At 40.1% G+C, this 12,062-nt stretch overlaps 1 protein-coding gene across 1 annotated transcript in view; it reads right to left on the reverse strand.

The window, feature by feature from the left end:
• Positions 1–519: 519 nt before the first annotated feature.
• Positions 520–12,062, reverse strand: part of LOC149200812 (uncharacterized) — a 51,114-nt gene continuing 39,571 nt past the window's right edge. Inside the window, 4 exon segments of the mRNA XM_089401083.1 lie at positions 520–807; positions 889–1,065; positions 8,353–8,652; positions 8,991–9,355. Of these exon segments, the coding sequence (XP_089257209.1) occupies positions 520–807; positions 889–1,065; positions 8,353–8,652; positions 8,991–9,355 (1,130 nt within the window).

Raw genomic sequence — 12,062 nt, forward strand, 5'->3', positions numbered from 1 at the left:
CAAAATGAAGAATTGGCCCAAGTGAAGCCGTTGGAGGCCTGTTAAATTCCCAATCCAATCTGGGAGTGTCTGCAACATTTGCGTAATGGCGCATCAGCGAAAGTGAAGATGTTGGAGGTTGGTCAAGTTGCCAACCCACTTTGGGAGCGTCTGTAGAGAAAAGCACTGACCCAAGTGAAGATGTTGAAGGCCCGTTAAATTCCCAATCCAATCTGGGAGTGTCTGCAACGTTTGCATAGCAGCGCATCAGCCAAAGTGAAGATGTTGGAGACCCGTCAAATCTCCAATTGAGTCTGGTAGCATTTGCATAGCCTAGCACCCTCCCAAGTGAAGCCGTTGGAGACCTATCAAGCTCCCAACTAAATGCGGGAGCATCTGCAGAGCAGAGCATCCGCCCAAGTCAAGATATTGGAGGCCCATCAAATTCCCAACAGAGTCTGGGAGTGTTTGCAGCGCGGAGCACCCACTCAAATGAAAACGTTGTAGGCATATCAAGTTCCCAACCAAGTCTGGAAGCATCTACAAAGAGAAGCACCTGCCTAAGTGAAAAAGTCGGAGGCCCGTCATGCTTCCAATCGAATCTGGGAGCCTCTGCAGACCAGAACATCCCCCCAAGTCAAGACGTTGGAGACCCATCAAGTTCCCAACCAAGTCAAGTAGCCTGTGTAGAGAGAAGCACCCACCTAAGTCAAGACTTTGGAGTGACGGCAAGTTACCAACCGAGTTTGGAAGTGTCTGGAGAGTAAAGCACCCCTCCAAGTCAAGACTTTGGAGTCCCGTTAAATTCCCAACTGAGTCTGGGAGCGTCTGCAGAGCAAAACAACTGCATAGGTCCAAACTTTGAAGACTTGGTTAAGTTCCCCAGTGAGTTTGGGAGCATCTACAGACTGAGCAATAATTTAATCCAACATATCTTAAGGAATCCATATGACAGAATTCATTTGGCAAAATTTCAAGGTGACTCTCGTACAAGAAATTTTTTTGGAGGTGCTTCAGCATTCTAATGGACATTGGAACTTTTGAAAGGAGAGCACAAATATACAATTCCTTCAATTCAAGAGGTTCCTGCAATGTACATTAATAAAGTTTGTTTAACACTGTAAATGTGAACATTTTGGCATTGTGGTATGCAAAGACGATTATCAAGTGCAAGCGATATTTATAATTTGGAGAAAAACAAAACAAAAATCTGCTTGAAAGAAAAAAGAAAAGATTACCTGAGATTCATGTTGCCACAGTGTTTGTAGGTGGCTCACCTTCTGTATATATAAAACTCGTAAGTTTTAAGTGAAATCGTGGAAGGTAAGGATGAGTATGGGCAATTCTGCCAATGGAGATATATTAGTTGTGGTAACTGCCCAATCTGTAATAAGCATTCGACAAAATAACCTCCAGCCCTAAGCAATTGTAAGCAGGTTAGGTTGAAGCTGTCCACAAGGGTTTCCAAAGATTTTTCGGAGACATTTCCATGAACCATGCTAATTCCATGCACCTGAATTGATCACCTCGAATTGTTAGAAACAAGATGGTCAATCTTGAAAAGTTGTAATACTTCAAAACTTCAAAAGATTAACACAACTTTATTTTGAAGCTCGTTGAAATCTACAAAATACTTACAGGAGATCACGTCAAAAGATTATGAAGAAGGTTGTCAGTCAGCCACCAAAGCCGAAGCTCACATCCAGGAGTTTCCTTTGCGAGATCTCTACCAAGGTCTCTAACATGGTCGTGCATTCTTATACGATTTTCACTGTCGACCTCGATAAGGCATCTGTTCTCTAGGTTACGAAGACCTAGCCATCCTTCCCAATTAGATCCGTGTTGAAAATAATAATCCCAACCACCGAAATAAACACCATAATAGCAGCCATACTTGTTAGAAGTATTTTTGTAGGTTGCGTTTTTGTTTGAAGATGGAAGGACTGAAGCTAGAACAAAAGTACAGTGCGAACCATTCCACAGCACATCACATGAAGTTTAGCAAATACGGGCAAGCATTTACAGCGTGACTATTGTCCATACTCCATAAACACCTGCGCGATTACTGTCCACACTCAACAATGACAACGTATTAATTATTTTGCATTGTCATGTATTAATGTCAAATTCTGTGTTGAGATAAATATAGATGTAAAAGTCATTTTGTAAGTGAGGGAAAGAGAGGTTGGGTAAGTTAGACACCTAGAGTCTGTGAGGAGAAAATCGTAGAGAAAATTTTGGTGGGTGCGTGAAAACAACAGTTACAACGTTTTACTGTGTGTTATTTTGCAACCCCTCATGAAGAGTAAATCACTGTAAATCATTGTTTTACTTGGTGAATGAGCTGCAGTCTCATATAAATGTATTTTCATGAATTAGAATTTAATCTTAAGTTTTTATTGTGTTTCTCCAAGCTTACTCTATTTTACTCTTTTTTTTTCCGTGAGTGAATTATGTGTTTTTTAAGCCTCAGGATAGCTGCATGAAATCCTTGTATAGCTGTGCCAAAATCCTTAACGCATGTGAACTCTCCGACTACTTTCCTATGCTTCTTCTCCCCTCTCTCTCCGCCTAAATCCTATTTTCTAACATGGTATCAGAGTGGGTTAAACTCTGTTAATGTAAAAACAAGTGTTTTTACTAGCAGTTAAAATTGTTTTGAGGGTATATTGTTTTTCGCATATTTAGGAGCAAGTAGAAAGTTTTTTTTCTTACACTCAAAAATGAAAACATCAAACACAAGCTTGAATAATCCTCCAATACCTCAATTTAAAGGCAAAAATTATGATTATTGGGCTATTACAATGAAGGCCATGTTTTCTTCTCAAGACATTTGGGATTTGGTGGAGAATGGTTTTTAAGAACCAGTAGATGCAGCAACATACAATGTCCTGCCTCAAGCAGAAAAAGATTTGTTAAGAGATAACAGGAAGAAGGATGAAAAAACGCTATTCTACATTTTTCAAGTAGTTCATGAAAGTGTTTTCCCAAGGGTTGCAGCAGCAACGAAGTCCAAGCAAGCATGGGACACCCTCCAGACAGCCTACCAAGGCATGGAAAAAGTCAAGACAACAAAGCTGCAAATGTTGAGAAGAGACTTTGAAACACTTTGTATGAAAGAGTCTGAGAATGTAGACTCATTTTTTTCACATGTAATTGGGCTGGTTACTCAAATCAGGTCTCATGGTGAGACACTTGAGGAAACAAGAATAGTTGAGAAAGTTTTGAGAAGTTTTCCAGCAAAATTTGATGCCATTGTTTTGGCCATAGAAGAGACAAATGATCTCTCACAATTCTTAGTGGATGAGCTTAATGCATGACTGACTTCTCATGAACATAGACTGAATAGAGAAACAAGCTCTTCATTGGAGCATGCCTTCAAAACACAAGTATCATTTGGTCAAGGTCGAGGCAGAGGAAGATCATATGCTAGAAGAAGAGGAAGAAGCCCACACAGAGGTGGAAGAAGCAACCCTTCAAGCTCAAATGGAAGAGGCAGCAATCAAAATCCAAGTCAAGGCCCAAGCCAAAATCAAGCACAAGGTCAAAGGTATGATAAATCTCAAGTTCAATGTCATTACTGTAAGAAGTATGGTCATTATGCAAATGAATGTAGAAAGGAGAAATATGACAAACCAAGCGTAAATTTCACAAAAGAAAGTCAGAACAATGATAACATGTTTTTAGATTGTAATGTAGCACAAGAAAAACAAAGTGATATGATATATGGTATCAAGATTCAGGGTGTAGCAACCACATGTCAGGAAACATAGAAACTTTTTCCAATCTAGATGAAAGTGTGAAATCTAAAGTGACATTAGGGACTGATATCAAAGTCTCTGTCATGGGCAAAGGAAGCATTAACATCCCAACAAAGAAGGGGGAGAATAAGTACTTATCAGATGTTTACTTTGTCCCCGGTCTGAAGCATAACCTCATGAGCATTTGACAACTCATACAAAAGGGCTACAATGTCCTTTTCAAAAATGATGTGTGCACAATTTTGGATAGACCTCCATTCAGACAGTTGATTGCAAAGGTTCAGATGAAAAACAATAGAATGTTTCCCTTAAAAATAAGATCATATTTGCAGAGAGAAGGTGCACAAGCACAACTCTCAATGAACTCACAAGAGGATGCAAGAAAAGATGCAGTTGTCATACAAGTAAACTTTCAAGCAGAGGTCAAAGATGAAAATTGGTTATGGCATTTGATATTTGGACATCTCAACTTTGGAGGTTTGAATTTGCTGCATAGGAAAGGCATGGTGAAGGGACTACCACTCATAGAAAAATCGGACAACCTATGTGAAGGATGTATCTTGGGCAAGCAACATAGAGAGACATTTCCAGCAGGAAAGTTAGTAAGGGCAAAGGCACCTTTGGAGATTGTCCACTCAGATTTATGTGGACCAATGCAGACACCATCAATTGGTGGCAGCCACTATTTATTGACCTTCATAGATGACTACACAAGGAAGACATGGGTCTATTTCTTAAAATAGAAAAGTGAAGTGTTTGAGTTCTTTCGCCAATACAAATCTCTTGTTGAGAAGCAAAGTGGACACTACATCAAAGTCCTCAGGACTGACAGAGGTGGAGAATACATCTCAAATGATTTCCCTCATTTTCGTAGGGATCATGGAATTCACAAGCAATTTACAACAAGGTATACACCTCAGTAAAATGGTGTGGCAGAAAGGAAGAATAGGACCATTATGGAAATGGCAAGGAGTATGATGAAGGCAAAGCATTTGCCAAATTAATATTGGGCTAAAGCTGTCACTTGTGCAGCATATATCTTGAATAGATGTCCAACCAAAAGCATCTAGAACATAGTTCCCGAAGAGGCATGGAGTGGAAGAAAGCATAGTGTCACTCACATGAGAGTTTTTGGATGTGTGGCGTATGCACATGTCCCATATGAGTTGAGGAAGAAGTTGGTCAGCAAGGGGAAGAAATGTATATTTGTTGGATACATCTATGAATCCAAGGCATACAAAATCTACAATCCATTAACCAAGAAGGCCATAATCAGCAAATATGTGCAGTTTTTAAAAGAGGAAGCATGGGATGGAAGTTTAGAGAAGACAGTCAATGTCAAAGCATGTATACAACATGAGGATAAAGAGAAATTAACAGCAACAAGTAATTCCTCAACATTGACTCCCACTACTCCTATGCAAGCGCAACAAAGAATGCAACAACCAACACCATCAACAAATAATAGGACAGTTTTGTGCAACCAAGCAAGTGCTTCTCCAAGCATGCTGCAAAGTGCAACACCAAGTGACATGTCAAGCCCATCTTCAGCAAGCGTAGACCAAAATTCAGAAATTTAAATGAAATTTATGAGCAAGATGAAGTTGATAGTAACGCTGGTCTAAATTCCTTATTTGCCTTGTTTTGTCATGTAGATGACCCAATCCATTTTGAGGATGCAGTCAAAGAAGAAAAATGGGTTGCGGCAATGGAGGAAGAAATAGAAGCAATAGAAAGGAATGACACATGGGAGTTAGTGAACCTTCCGAAAGGAAAACATGTCATTGGAGTGAAGTGGGTCTATAAGACCAAAAGCAACATTGAGGGAAAGATTGAAAGCCACAAAGCAAGCCTGGTCATCAAATGATACAAGTAGCAGCATGGAAGATATTACACGAAGAAATTCACGCCAGTCGCGAGGATGGAGACAGTGCGCGCAGTTGTGGCGATTGCTGCACAGCATAAATGGAAAGTGTATCAAATGGATGTAAAATTAACATTCTTGAACGGAGTGTTGAAAGAGGAAGTGTATGTTGCGCAACCGCCTAGTTATGAGGTAGAAGGCCAAGAAGACAAAGTGTATCGGTTGAGGAAATCTCTTTATGGGTTGAAGCAAGCACCGCGCACATGGTATAGCAGGATAGATGCCTACATGTTGGACAACGGTTTCGACAAATGTGACAGTTAGCCTACTCTCTACATCAAAGAGAGTGATGGTAATATTCTTATTGTTGTATTATATGTAGATGATTTGATTTTTACAGGCAGTGATGATTTCCTCATCGCTAATTTCAAAAAAGTCATGAAGAGTGAATTTGAAATGACTGACTTGGGGCTGTTAAGATATTTTTTGGGCATAGAGCTGAAGCAAACAGAAAATAGCATTTTTATCTCTCAAGTGAAGTATGTGGCAGACATATTGGAGAGGTTTAAAATGCAGAATAGCAAGCTCGCACCAACTCCAACTGTCATGGGGTTGAAGTTGAGCAAATAAGATTGAAACAACAATGCCAATCCAACATTATACAAAAGCATGACAGGTAGCTTGATGTATTTGACTGCCACTAGGCCAAATATAATGTGTGCAGTAAGTTTGGTGTCAAGGTTCATGGAAACACCCAAGGAGACACATTGGCAAGCAGCGAAAATGATTCTAAGGTATGTCAATGGGACAAAACAGTATGGCATTTTGTACACAACAACAAGTGATTTCAGGTTGGTTGGTTACACTGACAATGATTGGGTAGGAAGTGTCGATGATAGAAAGAGCACGTCAAGATATGTTTTCCATTTTGGTTCAGAAGCCATTTCATGAGCCTACAAGAAGCAGCCAATAGTGTGATTGTCAACAATAGAATCTGAATATGTCGTAGCAATAACAACAGCGCGTCAGGCAATTTGGATGAGGAGGATGTTGAGGGATCTTCGTCATGACCCAAAGGGAACGACAACTATTTTCTGCAACAACACCTCAGCAATTGCATTGTCAAAGAAATTTTTCTTTCACAAGAGGACCAAACATATTGATGCTAAATATTATTTTATCAGAGATTTGATTAACAATGATGAAATTGTGTTGCAGCACTGCAGGTCACAGGAATAGTTTTCTGATATCTTCACAAAGCCATTGGCACGTGAAAGTTTTGTTTATCTCGGAAATTGTTTGGGAATTTTCAATAGGGGCAATTGTGATTAAGGGGGAGCGTTGGAAATAATAGTCCCAACCACTGCAATAAACACCCTGATAGCAGCCATACTTGTTAGAAGTATTTTGCAGTTTGTGTCTTTGTTTGAAGATGGAAGGACTAAAGCTAGAACAGAAGTACCGTGTGAACCATTCCGCACCACATCACAGAAGTTAAGGAATTTAATGAGGTTTAGCAAATACGGGCAAGCATTTACCGTGCGACTATTGCCCGTACTCCACAAACACCTGTGCGATTATTGTCCACACTCAACAACAACATCGTAATAATTATTTTGCTATGTCATGTATTAATGTCAAATTGTATTTTGAGATAAATATAGATGTAAAAGTCATTTTGTAAGTAAGAGCAAGAGAGGTTGGGTAAGTTAGACAGCTAGAGTCTGTGAGAAGAAAATAATGGAGCAAATTTTGGTGGGCATGTGAAAACAACAGTTACTGTGTTTTACTGTGTGTTATTCCCCTAACCCCTCGTGAAGTGTAAATCATTGTAAACCTTTGTTTTACGTGGTGAATGAGCCGCGGTCTCATATAAATGTATTATCATGAATTAGAATTTAATCCTAAGTTTTTATTGTATTGCTCCAAGCTTACTCTATTTTACTATGTTGTTTTGCCGTGAGTGAATTCTATGTTTTTTAAGCCTCAGGATAGCTGCATGAAATCCTTGTATAGCTGCATGAAAATCCTTAACACAGGTGAACTCTCTGTGAAACTACTTTCCTATGCTTCTCCCCTCTATCTCTCCGCGTAAATCCTATTTTCTAATAAGCCATCCCATATTCTGATGATGGTATCCCTGTGTTCTCCAATGAAAAAACTAACAATATCTAAGAATATTTATTTTTCCTCTTTATCCAAGGTGTCATAACTAATTTTAAGTGTGCATTGAATATCGCTGGGAAGTATTTTGGAGGTTTTGTACAATTGCGCTCTCTAATATTCTAAATCATATTTTCCACAAAGAAGGGCTCCAAGCACTTTAAGAGATAAGGGAAACCCATTTCAGATATCCAAAAACTTTTCCACCACGTCCTCAAGTCCCAACGCAAGATGGGGCTGACCAAAGGCACGGGAGAAAAAGAATTCTTGCGAGTGCTCTAGATTGAGGCCTTTCAGCATGTAAATGGAGGACTCTACAATCCCTGAGCTTGTGAGCAAGTCTTTACTGTGAGTTGTAATTAAAATTAAGCTTCCTGGATGAATAGTATCTTTAAGTGGGGAAAATAATGCATCTAGTTGATTAATATGATCAACATCGTCTAAAACTATGAGAGCCTGGTTAGAAAAAGAGATATGCCTTTTGAAGGCCCCCACGCCTTCATCAATGTTGTTTATATGTAAATTCGAGAGACTCAAATGGTTAAGAAGGTTACTCTGCAAGGAAAGCAAATTTCCTGATCTGACATCAGACAAGAAGCAATATCGATCGTAATTTGACATCTCCCGATTGAATAATTCTTTGGTGAGGGTCGTTTTTCCAATTCCGCCAAGGCCCACAATTCCCACAATACTGGGCTTCCCGCTTTGCCATTGCAGTGACACTGTGATGTCCACATCCTTTACTTTTTCAAATAGGCCAGTTAGATATTTAGCGACATTCAGAAGTGGTCTGCGAACCTTTTTCAGAACTTGTTCAAGGATCTCATCAACGAGCAGTTCTTCATCACTGAATAATATCCACAATAAATGTCTGGTAAGGAACACCTACAAAAATATCGATATCCTTATTAATCCAACAAATTAAAAGCTAAAAAGGAAGAAGTGGGGCGCTCTTACCCGTTACACACCTTCAGGGCAATGACACTTGTGTCTGCTACAATAGAAAGGGAATTCCTTCATTCCTCAATAGTGTTCGAGTTATGTCATGGCCTCTTTATATTGGTTTGAGGATCTATTGTTGTCTTCTTTTCCAGCATGCACAGGACTCGAGCATACACTCCATTTTCATCCTCTTTACACAGAAGGATACACCGGAGTATGCTCAGGGCTCGAGCATAAACTCCATCTTAGCTCCGGGTCCACTGCAGCTCCCAATGATTTACATGATAAAAGACTGAAATAACTGTTGAGCCTGACTCCAACATCAATGCTAATTCCTTGAGACGCCAAATAGATTGAGCATATCTTGGAGAAAAAATTGCAACATGGACTGTGGCAGTTCGAATCACCTCTTTGATTTGAGATGTCACGCTATCTCCCTTTTCCAATTCTAGCTGGTCCAAAAATAGTCTTAATCCATGTTCTTTCACGCGACGGTAGATATGGTTGGCGAGGCCTTTCTTCACGTTAGGACCACGGTGATTTATGAATACATCAGAAACATACCTACAGCTATTGCCCTGTGAGGTGGATGTGGAGGAGGATGCCAAACAGGTAGCGTCCCCAAATGTTGTCAAGTTAATCATATCTTCCATTGGATATAGAATAACAAAGAAGCAATAACAAAAATGTTTTACATATATTGGGGAATGTGAGCTCAACCTATATATTTTTGACAGAATATCTGGCAAGTCCAATGAACTTACCACCTGCACCTTTGCTAATTTGTCTGTGTATCAATACCTAGTTATTTAAACAATTGAATACCTAGTGTATAAGGTTGATTTCTATAATTTTCAAGTCGCCATATTATCCCTTTCTTTTATTATTAAATTATTTTTGAATGAATGGATGGAAAGAATCAATACCACAATTTGAACTGTGGAAACATGAAATTCTGACCAGCTTTCCTCCTGACATTGATAATTGAGTATTGCGACACACTAGATATTATTATGCACCCTATTTAACACCTTTTAAATTGATTATCAGTTTATATTATTGTTTTTTTATATAGCCTAACTATTCTTCACTTATTTCATGGTGTTTAATTTTTTTCCTTAAAACCTTCATTACACAGTACACAAGAAACACTCACCAACATAAAATATGTTGACCATTATAACCCAAATTTTCAAAAAATTTCTAAAAAAATTGTTATAATCTTGACAGAATTTCTATTATTTTTCAGTTTTATTTTGTAAATGTGTTAGAAAACCCACACAGATGAATCTAGCTAGTAAAGGTTGAACACACAGCTTTGCAGAGAAAAAACACTAAAAGAAAATCGAAATAACAAAAAGAATGATTGATTCAGAAAATAGGCTACAATGCTCATGATATAGCATTACTGGGTGAAGATCCCAAGGTAATGCGCCATAGTGGTGATCAATGAGAGGACTCAACAACTACAACAAGTTCCGGAGAGAACTAGCCAGTTGCAGAGTGAAAGGAGGAGCAAATCAAGGAGTAAATCATGCAGAAGAACTAGCCGGTTGCGGAGTGAAAGGAGGAGAAAATCAGGGAGTAAATGTCTGCATGTGCCAGTAATGAAGGTCCTAGGTGTGTAGTACCTCCAACACCCCCCCTAAACACCACTACGGGGAAAAACAGAAAATGGGCCTTGGCAACTAAGGCCAAGGGTAACTAAAATACAGTGCAACTTGTACTAAAATTGAAGAAAGAGGGAAAACCTCGTGGGAAAACCCCCCCCTCAAAATACAATGTAATCAAAAGAAAAGAGGAAGAAAAGACAATTGCTAAGCAACTGTGTCCTTCACTCCAAGATGATCGCGTAGAAAGTGAAACTTCTGCTCAGTGAATGTCTTGGTGAAGATGTTTACAGTCTGTTCTGTTGAAGGACAGAACTGCAAATCAATGAACCGATCATGTACTAAGTCTCTGATGTAGTCCATATGGCTCTCTATGTGCTTCTTCCGCTTCCATTGTACTAGATCCCTGCAAAATTTGAGAGTGCTCTGGTTGTCACACCAAATGATAGAGGGCTGGTGGAACTGGACGCCCAACTTAGTGAGGAAGTGTTGTAGCCACAGAGCCTCAATGGTGATGTTGACTACTCCTCTGTACTCAGCCTCAGCTGAAGAGAGAGAAATAGTAGCCTGCTTCTTGCTTGACCAACAGATAGGACCAGACCCTAGACAAAGTGAATATCCAGAGGTGGACTTACGATCAATGTTGTCACCTGCCCAATCAGAATCTATGAAGCCAAGGAGATTCAATGCAGTGCCTATTGCATAGTGAATCCCGAAGGTGATGGTGCCCTGCACATATCGGAGGATGCGCTTGGCAGCATTCCAGTGTAGCTCATGCGGCTCTTGCATGTATCTGGAAACTGCCCTTACTGCATATAAGAGATTTTTTCTGGAGTGGGTGAGGTACAGTAAGCTCCCCACTCGCTGTTGGTAGAGAGTACTGTGAACTAATGGAGTGTCACCTCCATCCTCAAGGCGGACCCCAAACAGAAAAGGAGTCGGTGCTGGCTTGCAGTCCGTCATGTGAAATCTCTCGAGGAGATCCCGTGCATACTTCGCTTGAGAGAGTTTGATGCCTGTGGCATCTTGGCTGATCTCAAGACCAAGAAAGAAGTGTAATGGACCCATGTCCGTCATCAAGAACCTATCATGCAAGGCCCTCTTGATTGCAGCAATGGCTGAAGGCGAGTTGCCGGTGATCAGGAGATCATCCACATACAAAACTAAGATAAGAAGAGAATCATGTGTCCTGAGCATGTAAACATTCGGATCAGACTTACATCTTTCGAATTTTTGTGATAAGAGAAAAGAATTCATCCTCGCATACCAAGCTCTCGGGGCCTGCTTAAGGTCATAGAGAGACTTCTTCAGTCTGTAGACCAAAGATGAATCCTGAATGAAACCATGTGGCTGCTCCATGTAGATCTCCTCAGATAGGTCTCCGTGAAGAAAGGCATTCTTCACATCCATCTGATGTACTTCCCACCCCTGGGCAGCCGCAATTGCAAGTGAAAGGCATATCGAATCCATATTTGCTACTAGAGCAAAGGTCTCATCATAATCAATGCCATGCACTTGCTAGAAGCCTTTGGTTACTAGCCTGGCTTTCTGTCTAGTGATTTTCCCATCTGCATCACTCTTGGTCTCGTAGACCCATTTTCATCGTACAAGTTTCCTTCCTAAAGGAAGGGGGACCAAATCCCAGGTCTGGTTCTTGAGGAGGGAGTTATACTCCTCCTCCATGGCGGAATCCCAAGAGGGATGCCCAACAGCCTCAGCATAAGACTGCAGATCAGAAGACTG

The sequence above is a fragment of the Pinus tabuliformis genome, chromosome 2_1 (assembly GCF_031772625.1).
Source record: "Pinus tabuliformis cultivar Carrire ecotype Pingquan chromosome 2_1, CPIR1, whole genome shotgun sequence".
Classification (NCBI taxonomy): Eukaryota; Viridiplantae; Streptophyta; class Pinopsida; order Pinales; family Pinaceae; genus Pinus; species Pinus tabuliformis.